Source organism: Carassius carassius, chromosome 50, assembly GCF_963082965.1.
Source record: "Carassius carassius chromosome 50, fCarCar2.1, whole genome shotgun sequence".
Classification (NCBI taxonomy): Eukaryota; Metazoa; Chordata; class Actinopteri; order Cypriniformes; family Cyprinidae; genus Carassius; species Carassius carassius.
The window spans coordinates 13,333,741-13,360,634 of NC_081804.1; the positions used below are offsets into that span (position 1 = coordinate 13,333,741).

The 26,894-nt window shown below is 38.8% G+C and overlaps 2 protein-coding genes across 4 annotated transcripts in view; one reads left to right on the forward strand and one right to left on the reverse strand.

Moving 5' to 3' along the window:
* Positions 1–2,012: 2,012 nt before the first annotated feature.
* Positions 2,013–11,844, reverse strand: LOC132133247 (pro-neuregulin-4, membrane-bound isoform-like). 2 transcript variants are annotated; one of them, XM_059546042.1, is made up of 5 exons: positions 11,110–11,844; positions 10,242–10,316; positions 9,921–10,014; positions 9,685–9,837; positions 2,013–2,424 (listed from the first exon to the last, which is right to left on the reverse strand). In XM_059546042.1, the coding sequence occupies exons 2-5, from the start codon at positions 10,249–10,251 to the stop codon at positions 2,349–2,351; spliced, it is 333 nt and encodes a 110-aa protein (XP_059402025.1). In that variant the 5' UTR covers positions 10,252–10,316; positions 11,110–11,844; the 3' UTR covers positions 2,013–2,348. The 2 variants fall into 2 exon arrangements, with proteins under 2 accessions (XP_059402025.1, XP_059402026.1); XM_059546043.1 differs by having other exon boundaries at positions 11,222–11,843.
* Positions 11,845–13,136: 1,292 nt separating this feature from the next.
* The window catches only part of LOC132133542 (transmembrane protein 266-like), a 50,758-nt gene continuing 37,000 nt past the window's right edge, over positions 13,137–26,894 (forward strand). Inside the window, exons 1-2 of one of the 2 annotated variants that reach the window (XM_059546413.1) lie at positions 13,137–13,715; positions 17,130–17,244. In XM_059546413.1, coding sequence (XP_059402396.1) covers positions 17,231–17,244 — 14 coding nt within the window. In that variant the 5' untranslated portion in view covers positions 13,137–13,715; positions 17,130–17,230. The remainder of the gene's footprint in view (positions 13,716–17,129; positions 17,245–26,894) is intronic. The other variant, XM_059546412.1, reaches the window with a different exon arrangement.

Genomic DNA, 26,894 nt, shown 5'->3' on the forward strand with positions numbered 1-26,894 from the left:
TGTAGGCTAGTCTCACAGGAAACAGTCCTCTTTCTCCACAAAATGCGCAGCACACATCTGTATATTTGGTTTGAACTGTTCTGGAACAGTGTTTTAAATACAACTTAACCACTGATTTCTAGCTGTGTACTCTTTTGGAAGACCAAACAAAGTAGTTTTGCTTTCACAATGAAACAGCGTCTCCACAATGTGACGCTGGTGGCAACAGCAGAATAAAAGTTATGCCTTCTTTCTCTGCGTGAACATTTGGGTGGTGTTATACAAATCTTCCCACATAGTGATGTAGACATGTGGGGGTGTTTTAGAACTAGCCGTTTTAGGTAGGAGTGTTTGATTCTTATCTTTTATAAAGAACATCTTTTTGGATTTAAGACTGTAGTCTCTGCAACTTTACAGATCTGCTTTATGCACCAAGAGCTTGTAACACTCCAAAGAGAAAGGAACAATTGAAATCAAATCATATGACCCCTGACATGACACAGTGGGGGCACAGATCTCAATAAGTCAGGAAAAGACTATCCATCAGAGCTGTCAGTGCACGAGCGAGGCTCAACGCTTAAACAATTCTGTTTATGACATCACAACGAGGAATTTAGAATGTTCGCGATTTGATGTCATTCAGAGTGTGACTGCTGATCATCTCTCTCGTCTCTGATTCGTGGTTGAGAGTTAGCGGCTTTTCTGGTCAAGAAAAAGTTACAGTAATACTTTTTTAAATAAGTTGTGTTCAGTTTGTAATTGCTAACTTTAAGTTGGTAGTTGCGAACTCGCTTGTTTTTCTTGTTTAGCATATGTGATTGCAATATAAGCTGTATAAAATATAGGCCTATAGTGTATAAAATATTTTTATAAACAGAAAAGGAAGGGGTTCTTTCTGTCTTACTTTTCATCTATATAGATCACTTAGACCGAGAATGGTTAATTTTAGGATATTAAGGCTAGTTCTTTAGTAAACCCATTAGGTTGGAGGTTTGTGTATTTTTTGGTTTTGTCAATCTCTGAAGCTACATACCTGTTTGCAATCGTGTTAAAAAATGGGATAGCCTGATTCCAGACACAATCGTAAGGCAAGAAATAGTTTTCTAAGAATCAAATTATTAACAATATTTCATATTTAAGAAAAAAAAATTAATAGTCCACATATGTAAAGACATTTGTGAGGTTTTTCCCCTGCAGGCCACTGATGATAGTTGAGTTAACGTTACAATTTCTGCTTTTATATGCAATAACATATCGCATCATTTTTTTAAAACAATTTATATAAAAAGGGTTGTATGTTTTATCCTGAAAAGCTTTAGAATAACTGAATCACACTGATTTAGTGGTAATGGATTAATTCATTTGTTTTTTAAAAGAATTAAACTTATTCCACAGACTCTTTTTTTTTTCTAAATATTTAAAAACTTAGAAAGTCAGATTTAATAGTGAGAGGAAAACACTTCTACACTTCTATCTGGTTCATTAATCTCACTGGAATCACATTGCATTGTGGGACACATTGTACATGAGTTGTGCACTGTATATCGCACATTTTGGTACAAACAGTTATTCATCTAGGTATTAGACATACACAGAAAATGTGCATACTATGTACAGTATAGACACATACTTCACAAAAAGTAACATGCTTCATGTGACATGTTTGATTTTTGAAAAAGGCTTTAGAAATATTTTCTTTGAAAAGTGTCTGATTATACTTTAAAACATTATTCTATGTCCAGTCTGGTGGTGTATATTAATGATGAGCTTGTTGTTATTACTTACATTTAATGGTAAAACATTTTAACATTATGAAGAGATTTCAGTATAATCCAGTAGAATTGAAGGATATATATATATATATATATATATGTATGTATATATATATATATATATATATATATAGTGTATAATCAAAGTTTCAGCCAAAAACAGCACACTGTAAAAATTTATGTACACAGCACATGTGACAATTATAATATATATTATTAAGACTTCTATATCTAATTCAAATTAAAAGCAATCCAAGGATGCTCGTTTTGAAATGTATTGCTTTCCATTGAACATCTGATATGGTAACATTTTGCTTGTATGGAATCTGCATCCTTTTAACATATTTAACTTAATATGTTTTAATTGACAGATCTTTTTACAAAATCTATGAACATTAAGAAAGATATTTTGAGAGTAGCTGGCACTTTGAGCTATTGTGCAACTGACACATTTTCACATTGAGTCCAAGACTTTCACAAGGGGGCGATGTTACAAGGTAAAGATGTTCCTCTATCATGATGGGGTCATCCACAACATCAAAGCCTCTTTTAGCAACAAGTGTCGAGTTCACATGCATCTGACTTTCATAAGTGGAGTCACACCGGCTGACTACTTGATTTGACTGCCTGGTACTCCTCAGATTTCGGTTGACTCTGTCCCTTTCTCTTTATTCTGGAAATAAATAGATAAAGATAGAAAAGAGAACTTATTATTTACCAGAACTGTTACTTTCTTGCAAGTTTTGGGGGTTAAAAAAGATCATGTTAACATATCAGTGCGTTGATAATCTTTAAAATAATATTCTGTACTGTTAAAAGTACAAGTACCAAAAATAAAATAAAAAACTTGATCTTGGTTTTCTTAAAAAAAAAATAGGATGAGGAATTACAAAGGAAGTAAACTGAACCAATCTTTGAAGGATTTAAAATCTTATATTTATATTTCTGCTCTAAAATCTGTGTATTATCTGAGCTGTGAAGTTGTTCCCATCGTTTTAGGAGCTGTAAAATTTGATAAGACTTTACAAAAGGTTTGTTATCTATTTTTTCCACACACTTTATTTTCTTTTTGTGGCTATACTCATTTTGAAGTTCACAAATATCCATATTCACTTCCTGTGTCAGTGTCACACTGAATCATTCACTCAACCGATTCGGTCAAAAAATGATTCATAAAAAATGAGTCATTCTGCTGTGGCTTCATCTGGAACAAAAATCGTTGGCAAAGCAAAAAAATAAATAAAGTAAGCTATTTTTTTATGAATGTGTGAGACTCATTAGCCGCTCTATGTAAGTTGACCTTAAACAGGCTAACTAGAAGAATAACAGTGCAGTAAATGGTAAAGGAACCGCGCTACAAAATCAGTGCGTTTAAGATTATGATTATACATTGAAATTATATACTAACAAATACCAATATAAAGTACCATAGCGGACTGTTTTTGTACATATATAGTGCCACCGGAAGTCTCGCCTATTCAAGTTAAATGGTAACGTTCAAGTTCATGTGTTAAAAATAAGGTGGATAAAAGCAAATATTTATAGCAATTTTTCAAAGTATTGGCAGGGCAAAATCTGATTTTGTGGTGGCTGTGCTTTAAAATGAAATGCGATGAAGGATTTTGAAAGTCTTACAGTAATCAGGTTGACCCTGCCTGGTTTAAATGATTGAAAATAATTAACAGTTGAAAACTTTAGAAAAGTAATCAAATGCAATTGAAATAGTTACACTACTTATGACATTTTAAATAGGGTAACTTGTAATCTGTAACCTATTACATTTCCAAAGTAACCTTCCCAACACTGGATATCACTTAATTATATCGACTTTCACTGTAAATGACAGTTCCCTTTCGAGAGTACTCTCGTACTGCGTAAGCTAGCTTACGCTATGGGAAAAGGTCCCCTTTTCTCGAGAATATGAAGCCAAAAATTATCCTTAATTTTTAAATAATGTAAAACGCAGTGCTGCAGCACAGCAGACCCAAGCGAAGCGGCTCGCGCGCTTATTGGCTGTGCTGCGGCAACTGCAGCAACCTATGGTGAGGCGGCGGAGAGTAACGAACCAATGGGGGCGCTTCGCGCCCATTGGACGTCAGAGCGCGCCAAAATAGGCGTGGCTGGAACTATATAAGCCACCGCTTCACCATAGGGATCAGATTTCATCTCCTTCAGCGATCTCACCTGCACTTCGCTGTCTTCTCCGGAGAAGCCTCTACACGCCGTCGAAAAGCCTCTCAGCGGGATAGCACTGCAACGCAGATCTGAGGACGCCGGCTCGTGCTTCATCTCGACGCCGCCTTCAGCACTCGCTTCCTGCTGCGCCATCCGGCGTGACTATATCCTTTTCAAAGCTAGTGTGTTTGCCGCTGCATCACACTTTTTTCCTCCAGAATTCGAGGCGTTGTTTCAAATGCCTCGGGCCTGCGCTTCCTGCCGAGGCCCTCTGCCCAGCGAGGACCGCCACATCATCTGTGTCTCCTGCCTGGGCCGCGAGCATGCTGAGAGCGCACTCTTCAAGGGCGGCTGCCCTGAGTGCCACGACATGGCTATATCGACCCTGCGGGCTCGATTAGCTCAAACCAGCCACGATGCTCCACCCGCTCCGCCTCTTCTCTCTCAAGTGCCGCGTAAGAAACGCCGCGATCAGAGAATGCCTGAGCATACTGTTACACGCGAGCTCACGCCGGAACACTCCCCGCGTGCCTCGCCCGCTCTCGCTCCTTCCCCTGTCCTCTTCGTGGACGAGCAGCGCCAGTCCCTGCTCACCAGCGCCCCCTTCTCCTTCGGAGCGCCTGAGGCGGAAGAGGACAGACACGACAGCCTTTCTCTCACCGCGTCCAGTAGTGAGGAATGGTCGGGCTCCATTGCGGACCCCACCCCCTCTACAGCACCCAGCTGCACCGGACAACGCGCCGATATCGACGCGGAGCTTACTCGCGTGCTTACAAGGGCTGCCAGCGACCTTCAGCTCGACTGGTCTCCTCCAGACGAGCCCGCTAAAAGCAGGCTGGATGAATGGTTCCTGCAGGGGCGCCCTTCGGCCCCTCCGCAAAGAAACGCCCCCTTCTTCCCGGAAGTTCACAATGAACTCACGAAGTCGTGGAAAGCCCCATTCTCCGCACGCTTGAAGACTTCTGTCTCGTCAGCGCTCTCCTCTGTCGACGGCGCCCGAGACCACGGTTACGAGAGCCTCCCCCCTCTCGAGGAGGCTATTGCTGCACACCTCTGCCCGCCCTCAGCCGCTGGATGGCGGTCGAAGCCTGTGCATCCATCCAAGCCGTGCCGCACCACCTCAGCTCTCGCTGGCCGAGCTTACACCTCCGCTGGTCAAGCCGCTTCGGCTCTACACACCATGGCTGTGCTGCAGGTTTTTCAGGCCAGACTTCTCCGTAACCTGGACGAGTCTGCCCCAGATACCTATGACTTTAAAGATCTCCGCAGCGCTACTGATCTAGCCCTGCGTGCGACAAAGACCACAGCACAAGCGATCGGCCGAAGCATGGCAAGCCTCGCTGTTTTAGAGCGACACCTCTGGCTCACGCTCACGGAGATGAAAGACGCCGACAAATCCGCCTTTCTCGACTCTCCTATCTCGCCTTCCGGCCTCTTTGGCCAGTCGGTTAAGGGTTTCGCTGAATGCTTCACTGAGGCTCAGAAACGCTCTAGCTCTGCTGCGGGACGCCGTAGAAACGCGCCGCCCCCTCAGACCTCGAAGCCATCGCAGCCAGACTTACAGTCTCGCCCAGCGACCAAAACCCAGCACCGCTCTCGCTCTACGAGCCGCAAACCGCCAGAGAGACGGGGACCTCGGCCCAGGATTGTGCTGAACCCCGAGCCTCCGAAGCCCTCCTGACCTTCGGGCTGAAAAGACCGTGGTTAAGTCCCGCTGCGGCCGGACCACCACACAAGAAACCTCACATGCTTCCTCCAATCCCCTCACTAAAGGCGGTTGGAGATGTCTATACTGCAGTAAACGAGCCTGTTACAATGCACGCACGCCTGCACACAAACGCCGTTTTCACGGCGACCTCAATAAAGCACAAAAAGAGCTTTTTCTATGTAGGCAGTGTGCCCAGTACACAGTACGCACCCCTACATGTATACACACTCCCCCAAGTGTCACAAAGACTCACTCGGGTCTCCTTTCATGCCCACCTTCCCGCTCGCGCCGGAGGTGCTCTAAATGTAGCGCGCGTGCCCACTTCTCAGTGCGCAACCCTACAAATAAGCGCTGTCACCACAGTGTCACAAGCACAGCATACTCGAGCTACTGGTCCCCTCATAACAGGCGGCCAGTGCCCGAAGCACATTCAACCCATAGCCGCACGAGCCGCTGCATGGCAGGTCATCCCCGGCATATCAGATTGGGTTTTGAATATAATAAAACGAGGTTACTCGCTCCAGTTCGCTCGCAGACCGCCGCGCTTTCGCGCCGTGGTCGAAACGAAAGTGAAAAGCGAAATGACACACGTCCTTCGCGCCGAACTGATAAACCTTCTTGCAAAAGGGGCGATAGAAACTGTCCCCCCTGCGCAGCGCGAGTCAGGCTCTTACAGCCGCTACTTCCTCGTACCAAAAAAGGATGGCGGTCTCAGACCCATCCTAGATCTCAGACGTTTGAACAAAGCGCTTATGACGCGATCGTTCAAAATGTTAACTACCAAACAAATACTCGCGCAAATTCGCCCGAGGGATTGGTTTTTCTCAGTGGATCAGAAAGACGCTTACTTTCACATTCAAATAGCAGCCCATCACAGGCCATTCTTGAGATTCGCCTTCGAGGGGCAGACTTATCAGTACATGGTTCTTCCATTCGGCCTCTCCGTAGCGCCCCGTACGTTTACGCGGTGCATGGATGCCGCTCTCGCACCCCTGAGAATGCGGGGAGTGCGAGTATTGAACTACCTCGACGACTGGCTAGTTTTAGCCCATTCCGAGGAACTACTGACGACACACAGATCCTGGATCCTCAGCCATTTAGAATGCCTGGGTCTCACGATCAACACTGTCAAGAGCGCTCTGTCTCCCAGCCAGAGGATTTCCTTTTTGGGGATAGACATAGACTCTGTGACATGTACAGCGCGTCTGACGTCACAGCGCGCTCTCACTATTCAGCATTTAGCCGTGTCGTTCAAAGCCGGGTCTCTTTACCCGCTCAAATGATTTCAGGAAATGCTAGGTCTGATGGCATCAGCCTCTGCGGTTCTCAAACTGGGCCTGCTGCGCATGCACCCACTACAGCGCTGGCTGAGAGACCGTGTTCCAGCGCGCGCCTGGATTTCCGGCCGCGCGCGCATCAGGGTGACCCACGGCTGCATCGCAGCTCTGGCCCCTTGGAAAATAGCCAACTGGTATCAGTTAGGTGTAAGCACGGGCGCTGTCTCGAAATGGAAAGTAGTCTCGACAGATGCATCCAACCTCGGTTGGGGCGCCCTGTACGAGGGCAGGTCTGCCTCCGGCCTCTGGTCGAGCCCGGAGCGACTGTTACACATAAACTGTCTGGAGATGATAGCGGTCGAACTATCCCTGAAAGCTTTCCTCCCATTTTTAAAGGGCCATCACGTTCTGGTCAGATCAGACAGCATGTCAGTGGTGGCCTACATAAATCGCCAGGGTGGTGTCAGGTCAGAAACCTTGCACACCCTGACCGAGCGTCTTCTGACATGGGCACATTGCAATCTGCGCTCGCTAAAGGCAGCGCATGTACCTGGCATCCTGAACCGGGGCCCGGACATGCTTTCCAGGGCGAATGTTCCCCCTGGGGAGTGGTCTCTTCACCCACAGACGGTTCAGTTGATGTGGAGCATCTTCGGCAGGGCAGAGGTCGACCTCTTCGCCTCAGAAGACAACGCTCATTGCCCAATATATTTTTCAAAGAGCAGGGACGCGCTGGCCCTCGATTGGCCCAGACGCCCGCTTTATGCCTTCCCACCGGTCGCGATGCTGCCGCAGGTCATCGATCGGGTCAGGAAGAGCAGATGTGCTATGCTGCTAGTAGCCCCACTCTGGACGACCCAACCTTGGTTCTCCGAGCTGATGCAGCTGTCCAGTACAGCCCCATGGCCAATACCGCTGCGGAAAGATCTCCTCACGCAGCTGAAGGGCGCGCTCTGGCATCCCCACCCCGAACTTTGGGCCCTTCATGTATGGCCCCTCAACGGGTACCCGGGAACCTCCCTGAGGGAGTGTTAAAGACCATTACGGAAGCCAGAGCACCCTCAACCAGGCGCCTATACGCGCAGAAATGGTCAGTGTTCTCCACCTGGTGCGGGACACGGAACCTAGACCCTCACTTATGTGACATGTCGGAGATACTCTCCTTCCTACAGGAGTGTTTAGATGCGGGCAGATCCCCGTCTACGCTCAAAGTGTATGTGGCAGCCATTGCAGCTTCTCATGCTCCGGTGGCCGGCCTATCACTGGGAAAAAACGAACTGGTCATTCGTTTCCTTAAGGGAGCTCGTCGGATGAACCCTCCCCGACCCCCTTCAATCCCTTCCTGGGACCTGTCCACGGTCCTAGAGGCCTTAAAGGGCCCCCCTTTTGAACCGCTTCAGTCTGTCGATATGAAGCTTCTTTCGTTCAAAACCGCTTTTCTACTGGCTCTGGCCTCAGTCAAGCGAGTGGGGGATTTACATGCGCTATCTGTAAGCGCTGACTGTCTCGAGTTTGGGCCTAATGACTCCAGAGTCATTCTCAGACCAAGACACGGCTATGTCCCCAAGGTGCTCTCAACACCGTTCAGAGCGCAGGTCATCTCGCTGTCAGCCCTTTCCTCGCAAAGCGACGAAAGCAATGCGAGCTTCATCTGCCCCGTCAGGGCTCTTAAAACCTATATTGCGCGCTCCGCCTTATTCAGGAGGTCGGACCAGCTCTTCATATGCTTTGGTGGGCGCACCCGAGGTCTCGCCACCACGAAGCAAAGCCTATCGCGATGGATAGTAGACACTATCTCGCTGGCTTACAAATCTAAGGGCCTTCACTGCCCGTTCGGCATCAGAGCCCATTCCACCCGAGGTATGGCCTCGTCATGGGCGTGGTCCTGCGGGATACCACTGGATGATATCTGTGCGGCGGCAGGCTGGGCCTCTCCGTCCACATTTATTAGATTCTATAATCTGCAAGTCCCTGCCCTGCAGGCCAGGGTACTTTCTATATAGACGTGCTAAGCCTTATCACGTCCCCCTTTTTTCGTTCCCTATATAAAGCTCACTAAGGTTGGCTGTTGGGACTGGGATTTCTCCTGCTATAAAGCCCCGAGCTCTCGCCTTGGGCTGTGACAGGTCGAAGTTCCCGAGCACGCACGGCGTTTTACATTGTGTTCCCATAGCGTAAGCTAGCTTACGCAGTACGAGAGTACTCTCGAAAGGGAACGTACTCGGTTACTAACGTAACCTCGGTTCCCTGAGATGAGGGAACGAGTACTGCGTAACCTGCCGTGCTATGTGCTCGGACCGGGTGATCGCTTCAGTCGATTTAAAACCTGATCCCTATGGTGAAGCGGTGGCTTATATAGTTCCAGCCACGCCTATTTTGACGCGCTCTGACGTCCAATGGGCGCGAAGCGCCCCCATAGGTTCGTTACTCTCTGCCGCCTCACCATAGGTTGCTGCAGTTGCCGCAGCACAGCCAATAAGCGCGCGAGCCGCTTCGCTTGGGTCTGCTGTGCTGCAGCACTGCGTTTTACATTATTTAAAAATTAAGGATAATTTTTGGCTTCATATTCTCGAGAAAAGGGGACCTTTTCCCATAGCGTAAGCTAGCTTACGCAGTACTCGTTCCCTCATCTCAGGGAACCGAGGTTACGTTAGTAACCGAGTACGTTCTTTCTATTAAATGAGAGGCAAGTTTTTTTTTGTGGTAATCGTAATATGGCGCATGTTTATTTATAATGTTGATGAAATGTATTTATGAAGTGCATGGGACTCACTTGCAGATGTAGTAGATGACCACACCGAGCAGCACTAGGATGAGGAGGGCGAAGATGACCACAGCGGCGATCATGCCCTTCTCCTCACTGTCCCGTGAGAAACTGATCAGCTGGTAGTGCTCACATCTGCTGCCCTCAAAGTTCGCACTGCAGCTACAGGACAGGACCGGGGTTTCATAGGTGTTTTATAATGTAAATGACAAAACAATAGATATCCTGTTCGTGAAGATACTTACACACATTTGAGAGTATACACAGAGTCTATTTTAAAGCATTTTCCTCCATTCATGCAAAAGCTGGCTTCTGACTCAGTGCAAGGTTCACCGTGTTCTATAACGAGAGGAAAACCAAAGGAAGCAAAAAGTAAATGCATCATTTATCCAGCTCACAGAGCAATTTGTTTTTTATTTTGCATTTAATTTGCATTTGCATTTCAAGAATTCAACATCAGAAAACAACATCAGGTGTGATTTGCACATGATACGGTTTTATATCAAATTCCTTTTCTTGTTATATTTTATTATCTTTAATCATTTTTTTACTTATGTACTTATTACCTGCCATCATGGGAAATACTGAATAGATCTTCTCGTAATGGAAATTTTAACTGACAGCAGTCACTCGATGAACACCTGAGAACAAAGTAAATGTGGTCCGATTAGCTTACATTTGTTCAGAAAGTTTACATGTTAAAAAAAAAATAAGTTTAATCAAATGTTTTAATCACATGGTTAGATTGGTTCCTTTCAAATATCTCTACATTAATACAGAATAAATATGCTGTATGTAAGAGATGATGGTCATTGTTATTAATAGCTATGTTTGTTCACTTTTTTCCAAATTGAATATTAAAAAGTATGTTTTATATTAAATGTTCAATTGAACTGTTATAGTATATTCAGTGGATACTCTAGTACGTTATAAGATATTCAAATACACTATAATTATATTAAGTTATCACATTAAGTATAATAGTATCTGTATTTTAAACGCTCAGTTGACTGAATTGGCTCTGTAATATAAAGACATTTTATTTAATGAAAAATCTGAGATCTATTTAATCTCTCAGTTGGTTCTCTTAGACAGCAATGAGATTAGATTGAAAGCAAATAAAAACAAAGCTTTTGATTTTTTTTTTCTTGAGTTTCAACATCTCAGACTGTTCTCAGATGTTCCCAGGATACCAAAATCTACAATCAAACGTCAAAAGTTTTCAATCGGAAATCAAATATTTTTCATTAAAGTCCACGTTAATTTCTTTTGTGTCTGTTTGGATTTCAGCTAAGAAATTTGAGGAGAAACATCTGAGACAAAGCTGAGATTTAAATGAAACATTACTAAGAACCCAATTCAGGCTCCCAATCCATTTCAGCGCAATACAACTTTTTCTAAAAGCATAATTCATAACTTGTCTGCACGACTCACCTGTTTACCGGTTTAGTGCTTGACTTCATACACTTTTCGAAGGCTTAAGTTTGCGGAGATGTACGAATTCCTAAGACAGCCCTGTTTCAGGGAAGTATCAGTGAAGACTTACCGTCCAGGTAAAGTGAGTCACCTCGTCTTCCTCAAATAACTTCTGAGATAAATGTCGCTCTGCGTATCAGAGTCACATAAGTGTGGTGGGCGGATCCCTTTGAGCTCAGAAATGTTGTGATTGCTGTTTGTCCACATTTGAGAATGGAATGATTCTCATCATGCGTCGGTAGAACACAATGACACGAGTTGATTTGTAGGGAATCAGCCTGCTGTTGCATCACAAACTTCAACAAAAAAGAGATATTAAAACTTTCTGTACAGTAGAAAGCTGCTCTAAGGAGTAAATCACCACATCTATTCCATCTTTTTTTAGTAATTATTTTTGAGCAGATTCAAACATTTATCATTGGGTCGTGAAGAGTTTTTGCATTGTAAACTTTAGGTTTCTTCAGATATGTATTAATAGAAACTGTGAGGGCTGGTACTGTTATTTTAAGTGTATTACGAGCAGGTGTGGTTCTCAGTGAGACTGCTTTGCTCTCTATGTGAGTAGGCCAACTGGGTTTGGTGTCAGACTTTGGTATGCCAGATATGCTAATGGGGAAGTTCTGTGTGTGTCGCAGGTATGCATGGAATCGTGGGAACTTTGCAGACTTTAATTGCTTGTTTACATTCTTTTTTTAAAGGGCACACGAAGGACAAAAGGCAACATCATCTTGAGTCACCGAAAACCGTTAGAAAGGGATAGTTCTGAGGTTTCGGTGCCACAAGGCCAAATAACCACAACTTTAAATCATGAAAAAAATAAAAAAACTGAAATGTGTTTACATTGAAAAAATACATTTTATGATAATTTGCCATAATTCCACAGCCAAAAATGTAGCTGTTAAATAAACAAACAAACAAAATGCATGGTTTAGAAAATATATTTTAGATGAAAAAAAAGCTAATATACAAATACACCTTTCAAAATGTTGGGATCAGTAAGAATTTTGTTTTGAAATGAATCATTTTATTTAGTCAAGAAAGACATTAAATTGAACATACGGTAAATAACAGTAAAGTCATTTAAAATGTTTCAAAAGATTTCAGGTTTTTTTTTTAAATGCTTTCTTTTGAACATTCTATTCATCAAAGAATCCTGAAAATAATTGTTTTCATGAAATGTATGATTAGAATGATTTCTGAGAGATCATGTGACATAATAATATTTCACTATATAACTGTTTTTACTGTATTTTTGATCAGTTGAGCACAAGAGACTTTTATAATATCCCCCAAAACAAAACAAAAATTACCCCCTCCAAACTTTTGTGTACTCTTGAAAAATTTGTTATTAAAAAATTGTTTTTTTGTTTGTTTGTTTTTTTAGCATTGCATAATCTAAAATACATTTTTATAATGTGAAGTAACAGTACACACTAGTCTGATGGCATTAGTACTATAAATACAACTATTATCTTCTGAATGATACTGGAATAATGTACAGTAATATTATAGTATCAGGCTATATTATTATTGTATTTTAAAATGATAACTGTAATCTGCATTATGATACCATGACTGTGTAGTACAGTGTCATGCAGGTAAAATTAAATACTTATGGTAATGTTATGATGAGGCTTAACTGAAAAACATATTAATAACTGCTTTGATTCTAGTCAAAAATATGTTAGGGTAAATTACGGTAAAGATTGCAAGTGACCACTTTTTACAGTGTAGTGTAAGATAATTGTTATAGTTGAATGATGTACATTGGTATGGAAGCATGATGTGCAGTACTGATGGTATTTAATGGTTTGATTAAAGATAGGATTATAATGGGACATGTGATAGTCTTATCTGAAAGTCTGGAACAGCTATGGACAAGAGCAGATCTTTGTTTTGTCTTCACCTCTCTCACCTCATGTTGATCTCAATGTCACCTCTGTCGTCTCCACGTGACTCATGACAGCTCTTGACGTCATGTTCATGACTGATGTGTGTTTCCAGCACGCTGTAGTAATTGTGAGGGACGGTGTTGTGATGGATGCGAGGTTATCCCTAAGAGCATTTGCCATCTCTCGGACAGAAAACCAATAGAAAAGCGTGTTCTCTACGTAATGAATCCCCTCCTCCTCCTCCTCTTCCTCCTCCTCCGACATAACGGAGCGATGCTGGCGGTCATGCTTCAATCAAATCTTGTCTAATCGCGGCATCGGCACGAGACTGAGTCCCTGGCGTGATTTAAAGAAGAAGCCCTCAGCACAAACCACACCTCATACAGCACAACACGATAGACACACAATGCACTCCTCCTGTCGCGAAAAGGACGCGTTTCTCTGGACGTGTGGACTCCTGATATCACCTCGCTGAGCGATGATGCTCGTGTCACGGCGCGCATTCACTCAGCGTCCGCTTTATTCGCGAAAGAAGCAGCAGAACGGATGCTTGACCCCTGCGAAACTGCCCTTTTCACGCGTCAAGCCTCTTCTGGTTATCGGCGAGGGACATATTATCATAACCACGAGGGCCAGGGAGACGTGATTAAAGTTTCAACGATGTAAATCGAGGTAGGTTAATGTTACCCCTTGGAGACGAGCATTTCATCACTGTTTATTCTCGCGTTCATGCCACCAATTATTGGCTTGATGGGTGTTTGCTGTTATTTTGGTAATTGCATCACTAAATCACGAGCTGTCGTGGTGCTGATGATGCTTTAATCAGAAGACACCACCGATAGCTCCTCTAGGCCTGGGAAACACAAGACACGTCTTCCATTTTCATAAATTACAGTGAGCATCTAATGTTGTGTTGATGAGGACTTTCTGGTCATTCCTGACGAGGAAGGAAATTGGTTGCAGGTGGGTTAATTGTAGCTTGCAGATGAGTGTCAAAATGACACGAAATGGTTCCATCGCCATGTTTCTTGCATGTATTTTGGCTTTCATGTTGCCTGGATATGTTCCGCTAAACTTCTGATAGTGGCATCTACGAACTTTGATTATGTAAGTTAGGTCCATTGTAGGTCTTTGGGCACGTGGTCAACACAACAAATCCAAATGACAGCACTGATGTGAGACGTGCCTGATTCAGATCTGTTAAATTAACCAATAATTTGTGTTATATTTATCGTATTTTTCCTTTTTTAAGTATTACAATTTAGCAAACTGCACTACATCACCCCAAAGCGCATTATCACAACCTCATAAAAATACAGAAATCGGCATGGTTTAAAAAAAATCGGTAACCCTTCACAGTAATGTTTGCATTTTGTTAACTATAGTTAAAACAAACTAAGAATAAATAATTCTAAAGCATTTTTTTCTTTGTTAATGTTAATTTCAACATTTAAGCTAGCTACTACTATGTAAGCCTATTAAAATGAAATGTTATGTTAACGTATAAAATATATGGTAATATCATATTATGCTGACTGTAATGTTTTTAAGGTCACCTAAAAAGTGTGATTTGTCCTAACCTTTAAAAATAAAAGGCTTTAGAAGAGAATAGCAAGTTTTTACTTTTTAATTCACATTTCCGTTGCAGTTCACATTTATTTGTATAGGATTTTTCACAATAAGAATCATTTTCAAAGCAGCTTTACAGAAAGTGTATGTTTTAAAATCAATAGTAGAAAAATGTTATCAGAGGTTATTTTTATTGTTCACCAAACACACCAACACACATTGACCTCTTTTCAACTAAATATTAGCATTCAAATTATTATTCAAAATAATGATTGTTTTGTGAAACACCATAAAACACTAAAAACTAAAAAGGTAACATAAAAAAAGCTATTTTTTGGTTCATTTAAGTTAATTACGTTACATGTGAAAAATATATAAAAAAAAACTGAAAATAGTTTAGAGAAATATATATACACACACACACACTTGGGACTTTTGACATACTTTGTGAAACCTAATCAAATTTAATAGCTAATAGGCCTATATATAATCATCTGTTAAGCGTTCAGTTGCGTAATAATGTTTGTTAATATTATTAAGAGAGACATTGCAGAGATATTTTTTCTTTACATTTCTTTTCATTAGCATGAGAGGCAAACAGCACCTTTCCCCTAAACATGAATGCTAAAACGAACCCTCACATCTTCCTCTCTCCTCTACCCTGTCCCACTTCCATCTGTTCAGACTTCCTGTCTCACTGACCTGTGTACACTATGTCTTATTTGGCTAATTATGATTTGTCCTGTGTACTAGTTTCACCTCGTCCCCCAGCCTTTTGTAAAACTGCTAGCACAAAACAACAGTATTTGTCAGTCTCAGTAAATGAATCTTTCATCACATCTCTTCAGTGATTGAAGCCGGTGGGAAACGAGCGCTACGGACCCATCTTTTTATTGATGTCTGTCCATAGCAAGGTTGACAATTTCATCGCACCTTGACACAAAAAAGGGCAATCGTAGGCAGTCGGAGCTTTGTGTAATGCTAATGCTAATGCTGAAAATCTAGCTGTGTGTACAATAATAATCTTGTTTTTTATTTTCTATTAAATGTGAATGAAGCACTATGCACTCAGCTCACACATGCACACCATATGTAGGACAGTATGAATTCTGGGAATTCAAAGGGGCAGCCTTCGCTATAAGAATATGATTCTTTGACCCCTTTTAAAAGGGTCAAAGAAAGTATCAACGAATCATCTTTAGCTCTCCGTAACCCCTTGTATGATCCCATATAGCAAAAAAAAAAAAAAAAAAAAAAAAAAATATATATATATATATATTCTAAATATACAAAAAATATATTTGCTAAAAGAGATTTCAAAATATATTATGTTTTCTTTAATAATATATATATAAAATATATATTGCCTATTCTTTTGGATATTTTTACAAATATATATAAAAAATATTAATGTATTTAAATAAAAATCCGCAAGGAGCGACGTTACAATATTCCAAATGAAGTAAAAAAAAAAGGACAATACAATATATGAAAAAAGAGAACATTATTAAAACATTATAAATCTAGTTTTGATAATAAGCTATTTTGTTTTCAATTGTATTTAGCCTAAATATAAGCTATTGTTAGATTGGAAGTGTATTGTCTTGCCTTTAAAATACATTTTGAAAAATGTTTTGGTATATGAAGGTTGAAAATAATATATATATATATATATATATATATATATATATATATATATATATAAAATTTAATTGAGCTTCACTGTTTGCAACATATATTTAGTTTATTTAAAATACTTTTAGAATATATTTTTTTACCCTATAAGATTATCAATTTAAAGATCTGTCACTACTTCTGTTTCACTGTGACTTTCATACCTCACAGAGAGGGAAGATTCTCAACTTAAATATCAACTTTCCTAAATATCATTTAATTTTAAAAGAAAAAAAGAATCATATTGGAATGTAGTGCACAATTCCTGCTTGCTATTTTTTAATGAGTTTTTGTTATTTTTGGGAGTCTGGCAAGTGTTTGTCGCTATGGGCTGTATGGAAATATTTTCAAATCTTCAAAACGGTTAAAAATAAATTCTCAGAATTTTTTTTTTTTTTATTGATAATCATGATTTTCACTTTGGCATAAAGTCCTTTACTCCTTTACACCCTTTAAATTGGAGATTTGTTTCTAATGTACTCCTTTCCAGGTTTATACCAACACATCTTGTTCTGATATCAAATATTCAGTTAAATGGAGGAGTATGCGCTGTTGCTGAATCGTAGCTTTAACGGTTTCTTCACTTGATTTATGTCACAGTTCACTAGTAAAACTGTGAAGTTAAGCGAGTGTTTGATTTCATAACAGATCTAATATCTTCCTTCATTGATTTTATTGCATAAGCGACAATTCCAAAGCTCTGCAAGGATAACTGTGTCACGGCTGAACTAGATGTTCATGCGTTCATAAACATACAGTGGTGAATTTCAATTTTAAAACAGCCTTTACTTGATATAGTATGATGTGTTTAAAGAGAGTATGTTTCTGTGCTGTTCTCCTCAGGTTTGGTATGAGTGAAGTCGCCTCCGTCTAGCACAAACTAGAGCTCACGTTTGAGAGAGTCGAAAGAGGACGTCCGTTCAGCAATTGCTGCACGTCACACCATGAGCCAGCCACAGTGAGTGTGCAAGCTACAATACATCCTACCTGCTTTGTATTAGTGTGGATAGTAGTGTGAGAACGCTGCTGTGCGTATCAGGCACAGGAGAGTGTGTGTTGTGTTTGTGTGTGTTTACTCTTCGGTAACACTGATTATGCACTAAGCAATGTATTATTTAGACTTTTCTGTGTGTAGTGTAGATTTGTGTTACGTTTTACAAAGACATTTTTGGTTTATCTCATTCTTCAGATTGTGTTGTTCAAACATTAGTTGTACAGTGATTTGTCAAAGAAGTCTGGTCCTACCATAAATAGGTCACGAATTCAGTATTAATAATATTGGTACTATATATTGTGGTTACTGCTGTATATATATCATATCAAAATATGATTATTTAATATGTATCATAATCATAAATATTATAAGCAAAAATAGATACGCTGCTGTTCAGAAGTTTTTGGTCGTTAAAGATTTAAAAATGTATTATTATTTTTTAATTCTCTTCCCGAGGCATTTATTTGACGAAAAATACAGTAGAAACAGTAGTACTGTAAAATAGTACTACGATTTAAAATAAACTTTTTTATTTTAAAATGTCATTTATTCCTGTGATCAAAGCTTATATTTCAGTATCATTACTCCAGTCTTCGGTGTCACATGATCCTTCAGAAATCTTTCTGATATGCTGATTGGCTGCTCGAAAAACATTATTATCTATGTTGTAAACAGTTTTGCCACTTAAAATTTTTGTGGAAACCATTATATATTTTTTTTGATGAATTGAAAAGAGCTGCATTTATTTGAAATAGTAAGACCATAAGATTACATGTAACTTTTTAATGGTAGTGTAAATGCTGCAAATGCATATTTATCATGCAAGTAAATGTACAATGGTTGCTGGACAATGTTCAAGCTACTAATATTATTAAACATGACGGGAAAAATACTTTCAAACAGGTTCCCCAAACTTCCATTGAAAAACTGATAGCCCCGCCGGCCAGATTCACACAAATGATTAGTTACCATTATGGTGTTGGGCTGGTCAGGGTGCAAGATGTGACTATATTAGGACTGGGAAATATTTAACAATAAAAAAAAATCAGCATATGAATGTTCTTAATTGACTCGTCATCTTCAGCAGCAGGAGCCGCAGCGCTTCTCACTCGACATCCATGTGTTTGCTCTGCAGCAGGAGGAGTGTGATATCGTCATTTATAGACACACACTGTTCTGCAGTCAGGCGCTCAGCGTGTCCTGATTCATGTAGGAATTCAAGATCCTATATCTGCAACTGTTGGATAGACACTGACTTGGCCTTCTTAGGTGAAGTCTTCGTGACGTGACTTTTGCATTACATTCTCACTAGAATCAGGCCACCTCACCTAATGTAATGTGATGCAAGTGAAAATAAGTCTGTGAGGTAAAGTTTCTTGTATCGTCATGTGACTGCTGTTGATTGCCAAGTCTGTGAAATGTTAAGTTCATTGTGGACTTCAAACGTGATTTGTAAAAATTATAATTATTACTTTTTTTTTTTTTTTTTTCGTTTTTGCATAGGCGCTGAAACTATAAAAGCAACCTGTTGACTGCATCTAAAATGTAAACTTGTACTTACAACTTTAGAGACATACAAATGTTTATGAAACCTTTGATGTTTATGATATTGCATATCACTTTAAGTATCAATTAAAGGACCTTTTATATATGCTTAATTTTAGAGACGTACAAATGTTTTCAAATTCTTTAATGTTGATGATGTTGTTGATAACCATACAATAGCATCATATCAACAGCGCCTAAACCATAAAACCTTTTATGTATCTACAACTTTACGGACGTACAAACAGATATATGTTTACAAATCCTTTGATGTTGATGTAGTTGATTATTAGCTTTCAGCAGCATCGTATCGACAACGTCTAAACACTTTTGTGTATGTATAACTTTAGAGATGTACAAATGTTAACAAATTGTTTGATGTTGTTGACAAAGAGCATTGTGTTTTAAGAGCTTAAAATGTAAACCCTTTCACGTACATCTTCAAAGATGCACACATATTTACAAATCATTTGACCGTGGATAAAAATGCAATAGTGTTGTATCAACAGAGCTTTATACTAACTTTGTTATTTTATGTTAACTATTTAATGAAGATCAAAGAAATTTTACACATACTTTTATTGTGTATTATGTTCATAGTATTGTTTTTAAGTGTGCAGTATTGCAACCCATTGACAGCATTTTAAGCATAAAACCATTTCCATACATATGCATACATTTAATGTTTAAAAATCATTTGATGTGAAGCATTGTATCAACAGCACCTAAAACGTAAATCTTTAAAGAAACTTTAAAGAAATTTTTACAAATCATTGTTAGGTATGTTGTTGGTAAATGTACTATAGCAATGTATCACAGTGCTTAAAACATAAAACGGACATACACATGCTTCCGAATCCTTTAATGTTCATGATATTGACATATCTATGCAAAATGAATGTGTGCATGAAACACGCTTTACATTCAAATAGCTATAAATACCATTGAGATAATGTACATTGAATGGACTGTACTTCTTAAATTTGGTAAAGGAATATTAAACAAGAATCAGCTCTGAAGTACAACCAATACTAGCACCGGTGTCAGTTTGTATGTTGGATTATGAAGTGCTCGGTGTGTGGACCTCACAGGAAGCTCCTGTTTTCTTATGGCAGTGGTTTCGGTGTCCAGGGAGAGGAGGAGAGGGTGATTTGGGAGGTTGCTAGTGAATGCAGAGTGGATTACTTCAGCTGCCGTCTTTGTTCATCAGAGCTGCACTTGTGTACTGTGCATTCAGAGCGAGTCTTGAGACACAAGAGTAAGCTGCAGAGAATAACATGATACATTTGACTCAATTACACACCACAGGATATATATATATAGTCCTTATATTAAATCCAACCAAAACCGCCATGTCATTTTCTTAACTGTTACATATTTTCTATTATTGCAAAGTTGGAATGAGAGTCTATTCAAAGGAGGTTTTATTTAAATAGTAATTAGTTATTTTAAATAGAATTTGTAATTACCAGTTATTTGAGTAATAGCAGTTATTTCACAGCAAAATTTGCTATTTGCTATTGCTAGTCAGGAACCGGGGGAGTCTTGCCGGGCTCGGAGCTCTCTCCCCGGACAGCACGCCAAATACGCATAACCTTTATTAATTATAAATAAATGCGAACTCGTGAATTATACAGCTAAAGAAAAAATATTTGTTGATTTAATTTTTTTATATAAAATATAGAAACTACACCTGAATGGGTAACAGTTTTGACATTGTATTTTAAAATAAGTTGTTACTCAAGAGGGTGTAGATATTTGGGAGAAAATACTTATTTGTTGTTACTGATGATCATTGATTTCCCATATATTCAAGAAAAACTATTTGGTTGATTATGTTGGTAACGGCGTTGAAAACGATTTGTGTCAAAATATATTAAAAAAACTAATTATATTATTTGTCTTATATTATGTTTGAAAGGATACAGATCAGCTTTTTCATTTAGTTACATTTTGTAATGGGTCATGAGGTAACAGGGTTGCACACACACTGTAGACACAATTTAACATTTTCATACATAAAAGGTTAATTAGAAATTGGAAATAGGCATTTAAAAATAATTTTTATTTTTGTTAATAAATATTAATTTATAATTTGATGTGTATTTATGCATTAAAACTTGGCCACCATTGATGGTGCTGCTTTGAATTTTTTCATTGTGTCAGTTTTTTATTTATTTATATATAACCCTTACTTTTTGAATTTGCATCAGATGATGATATGATACAAATAATATAACTATATTCAGCCTACATATTTATGATATCATGTAGCTGCAGTGAAGTAACTGAGATTGTTCCATAGTACTGTTCTACAGTCGTGACACAGATGTGCTTCAGTGTTCTCTGACCAAGTTCTGAGTGTTTTGATCATCATTTGGTCCTGTTATTATTGTTTGTATACACTCACTGGCCACTTTATCAGGTACACCTTCTAGTACCAGGTTGGACACCCCTTTGCCTTCAGTACTGCCTTAATTCTTAGTGTCATAGATTCATCAAGGTGTTGGAAACATTCCTCAGAGATTTTGGTCCATATTGATAGGATAGCATCACACAGTTTCTGCAGATTTGTCGGCTGCAGATCCATGATGTGAATCTCCTGTTCCACCACATCCCAAAGATGCTCTACTTGATTGAGATCTGGTGACTGTGGAGGCCATTTGAATAAAGCGATCTCATTGTCATGTTCAAGAAACCAGTCTGAGATGATTTGAGATTTGTGGCATGGTGCATTATCCTGCTGGAAGTAGCCATCAGAAGATGTGTACACTGTAGTCATAAAGAGATGGACATGTTCAGCAACAATACTGCGGTTGGCTGTGGTGTTTAAACGATACTCAGCTGGTACTAAGGGGCCCAAAGTGTGCCAAGAAAATAACCCTCACACCATTAAACCACCACTAGCCTGAACCATTGAGACAAGGCAGGATGGATCCATGCTTTCATGCTCTTTACACCGAATTCTGACTCTACCATCTGAATCTCACAGCAGAAATTGAGACTCATCAGCCCAGGCAACATTTTTCTAATCTTCTATTGTCCAATTTTGGTGAGCCTGTGTGAATTGTAGCCTCTGTTTCCTGTTCTTATCTGCCAGGAGCAGCACCCGGTGTAGTCTTCTGCTGCTGTAGCTCATCTGCTTCAGGGTTCGATGTGTTGTGCGTTCAGAGATGCTATTCTGCATACCTTGGTTGTAAAGAGTGATTATTTGAGTTACTGTTGCTTTCTATCATCTCTAACCAGCATTTTCGTTCACACAACTGCCGCTTACTGGATATTTTCTCTTTTTCGGACCATTCTCTGTAAATCCTAGAGATGTGTGAAAATCCCAGTAGATCAGCAGTGTTTGAAATACTCAGACCAGCTTGTCTGGCATCAACAACCATTCCATGTTCAAAGTCACTTAAATCTTTTTTTCTTCCCCATTCTGATGCTCTGTTTGAACTTCAGCAAGTCGTCTTCACCACATCTAGACGCCTAAATGCATTGAGATGCTGCCATGTGATTGGCTGATTAGCAATTTGTGTTACCAAGCAATTGAACAGGTGTACCTAATAAAGTGGCCGGTGGGTGTTTGTCCTTCTATTCAACACACATAGTGTGTGTGTGTGTGTGTGTGTGTGTGTGTGTGTGTGTGTGTGTGTGTGTGTGATTGTGCACACGTGCATGCATACTCATGTGCTCATGTTTTCACACACGCATGCTTACATGCATTCTGACACACCCCCCTTAGGACGCCTTTGTGCTTGAAACAGGTCACCTAACATTTAGGTCTGCCTCGTTGTTTTGTGCAAAAGCTGATCATTTTCTCATTGTGATATTCAACATTTACAACACAGCCCTCTCTGCTTGTTCTACTTGAAGACTGTAGTACCATCCAGTTTAACCAACAGTCAGTGTTTATGATTTGCCTATATAATAATATATTCCACATTAAATGGTGCTGCACACAAACTATTGGGACAGTTTTAAATATATTATAAATGTATTTGAAATGAAATTAAATAAGGCATTTAAATAGCGCTTGTGTATTGTGTATTGCTGTACACCTAATGAGCTTTATAATTATATGAGGGGGTCTCTCCTCAACCACCACCACTGTGCAGCTTTCACAGTACAATGGTGCTAGTGCGCTCACCACACACCAGCTACAGGTGGAGAGAGAGAGAGAGAGAGAGAGAGAGAGAGAGAGAGAGAGAGAGAGAGAGAGAGAGCCAACTGGGTGGATGGGGATTACTAGTCTTTAATGCCTCTGCAAAAAAAGAGGTCATGCAAACACAGTTTTTAATTAAGATTAGTTGATTTAAAGTGTTAAAATGTATAATTTTCTGCAGTGAATTGAATATCCATTCAACAGAAGTATATCAAAATGATGACATTGTTTAATAACCTGGATAGATACAGTTTTAGAAGGTTTTGAAAAACCATAAATCAGCATTTGGTGTTTAAAAACAACTAATTTTCATCCTATATTAGTTTTATATTACAAAATAGTTTATCATTATGTCTAATAATTCATAACACAACAAGAAACATGGGATTTGTGCCACTAATGCTTCGAAATCATGGGACACTGTACCATATGCTTCAATTTGCTTTAATAGTCTTTAATGACTCTGCAAAAAAAGAGCTCATGCAAACACTGTGAGTCACAACACCAGACATCTGGTCTGATCAAAATATTCTTCAGAATAACTTGCTTTGCATCGTGGGTTTGGTCCAAATGAATCTTTTCTGGGCCTAAAATATGCTGACACACTTTTTTTCACCAGCATCTGCTTCATAACATGCCAAAGCTGTTGTTCTTATTTAAGCTCAAAATACCACTCAATGTCACAAGTCAATATGACTGTGGCAGAAGAATGACGCGGATCTTTCAGACATTATTATATCAAGGCCGACCTATGCAAAGCACTTTGATTGGGACATGGGAATCTCACAGCTGGTGACAAAATGTCCTGCTGACGAACACAAACTGATGGCTCTCCGGATGAATGCTGGTTGCAGCATCTGGATGTGAAGGTCTAACAGATGTTACTGGGATATCATTTGACACCCATTTTGACGCCCCATATGCAGTTTTACTACCTTATTTCAAGGACTTCATGTGGAGTTTTTATGCTGGTCATATAATTAGAATATCATCAAAAAGTAGATTTATTTCACTAATTCCATTCAAAAAGTGAAACTTGTATATTATATTCATTCATTACACACCGACTGATATATTTCAAATGTTTATTTCTTTTAATTTTGATGATTATAACTGACAACTAAGGAAAATCCCAAATTCAGTATCTCAGAAAATTAGAATATAACTTAAGATCAATACAAAGAAAGGATTTTTAGAAATCTGGGCCAACTAAAAAGTATAAAAATGAAAAGTATGAGCCGGTAATTTGTAGGACACGCTTGGTTTTCTGCCTCATTAATATTGTCCTCTGCAAATGGCTATCAAGCTGTAATGAAGCTTATATCTTCTCTGTGATTTGCAGTGTGTTTAGCGTGTACAGAAACCTATCAAGGGAGCTGTTATGATGACTTTAGTGCATCCCATGCTGAAACAGCATTTTATTGTCTTATAAGGTCACAGATTCTCATAACTCAAATCTGTATTACAGGAACTTGATATAAAAGAGAAGTGTTTAGTTAAAATATAAAGTTATTAAAATTTGAACATTGTAAATGGCTTTTTATGTTTGCACTAATTTTTACTGAGCTGAATTGCTTCTTAGAGAAACAGGTCTATTAAAGGAATAATTCATCCAATATTGAAAATGTGATAATTTATTCACCCTCAAGTTGTTCGAGTTTCTTCTGTTAAGCACAAAAGAAGATATTTTGAAGAATGTGGGTGACCAAACATTTGCTGGAAGCCATTGACTTCCATAGTATGGGGAAAAAATACTATGGAAGTTAATGGGGACCAGAAACTTGTTAATAACATTCTTCAAAATATCTTCTTTTGCATTCGGACAGGTTTGGAACAACTTGAGGGTGAGTAAAAGATGACAAAATGTTCATTTTAGTGTAGACTATCCCTTTATTGTAACCTAACCCGTGATTTTTCCGCATGCCTGCATAGTCTCCTCTTGGGGATTCACTGAGGTTCATGTTCAGTCCAGCTCCGCACTTTTCAAGTGAAGGTGTTTTCACTTTGCAGTCTGTGCATTTCTATGGTCAAGCGCAGTGTGAGGTGCAAGCTAGATACTGCAGAAGATTTCAGCATCTCTGTGAAGTGCCTGTCTGGAGACCAGCAGTTCCTCTGAAAACATCAACAATATGTTCCATATGTTCAGAACAGAAAGATATATATACTACTTTTTCAAGTTTCTTAACATACATAAAACATTTTTATTATTTTAGTACCTGCGGATTACTGGAATACCCAACACAATGTCCTTGAAAGTATAAAAAAGGGGGTTGGAAGATATAATCAATTATAACATTTAAAAAAAATGTAATATATATGTAAAAAAAAGTACAAAAACAAAAAAATTTTTGGGTATTTTTGTAAATACACATTTTTGGTAACCAGTTTTTATTTACTGTGTATTAAAGCTATAAAGCTGGAAACCGTAGTACCAATAAACTTGGTAGGCGGGGGTTAATGTTCGTCTCTGTGGGCTACTTTCTTATTTATTTCTATTGATTCTCTCCATCTGATTTATGACTGTGCGCTGTAAACTCACTGGGGGAAAAGTGATACCCCAGCTTGTTCATTTCAGTCAGTGGAAATAAAAATAATTGTAGAGGATATGGCACAACACCTTCTGAATTAAAAATGTGCATTTATGCGTGTGTGTGACCTTACCTGGTAACACTTTATTTAAAGGACCAGTTATCCAAAAATCCAGAATAAAATTTCCTGATAATTTACTCCCCTCCATGTCATTCAAGATATTTATGTCTTTCTATTTTCAGTTGCAAATAACATTTTCTTTTCTTTTTTCTTGTTATTTTTTTCATATAATGGACTTCAATGGTGGCCAATGGTTTAAAGTGCAGTTTCAATGCAGCTTCAAATGGCTCTATACAATCCCAAGCGAGGAATAAAGGTCCAGCGAAAGATCATTTTCCAAAATAAAATAAATAAATACATTTATATAGTTTCCAACCATAAACGCACCTCTTAAATGTATTACCAATAGCAAAAATAGAAATACATGTTCCTTTCTTTGTAATAAACAACATAAGGTACATTAAACATCAAATTGCATAAGGATTTCTCAAACTGGGGTTTATGAAAACAACTTCAGTGAGTTTGTGGATTGATAAAAACCTTTAACCTTAAACTTTGTTGAAATAAACAAAAAAGTAAAAAAAAAATCTATTATTATAAATACATAAAATAATTACCAAAATATATATTTTATTTGTTTACCTTCTTGCCGTAAAGAGAAATGTAAAATAGAAAATAAAAATTGTTAAAAACAATATATTTCATCTGATTATGAGCATTTTAAAACGTCGTATAATCTAATTATAAGTACTTAATTTCTGGAATGGATTATCTAGTCCAGATAATTAAAAATATAGTAATAAACAGAAATAATAAAATTATAATTTTTTAACTTTTTTTATTTTAAATATATTTTAAAATGTCATTCATCATAATAGAAAAAACTATTCTTTTAAATTGCAAAAATATTTCACAATATTATGGTTTTAATTTTTAAATTAAGCCTTGGTCCAAAAACATAAATAATGTATTATTTAAATTTATTATTAATCTTTTTAAATGTTCACAACCAGATTACAGTTATTTATTTTTTTATTTCATTTTTGATTACATGAATATATATTTTTCACACAGTAACTTATTAATTTTAACTTTTCTCATTGCATTTGGTATGCAGGTAAACAAACTATATCTTAGTAAGTATTGTCATTATTTTAATTAATTGTTTTTTTTATCTTACATTTTTAGTAATAGATTTTCATCAACTCACAAACCCCCTGAACCCCCTGAAGTATTTTCACAAACCCCACTTTGAGAAACCTTGACATATGTGATGTTTAAAGTACTTCATGTGGCTTATGTAGAGAGAGAGAGAGTCAGCCAG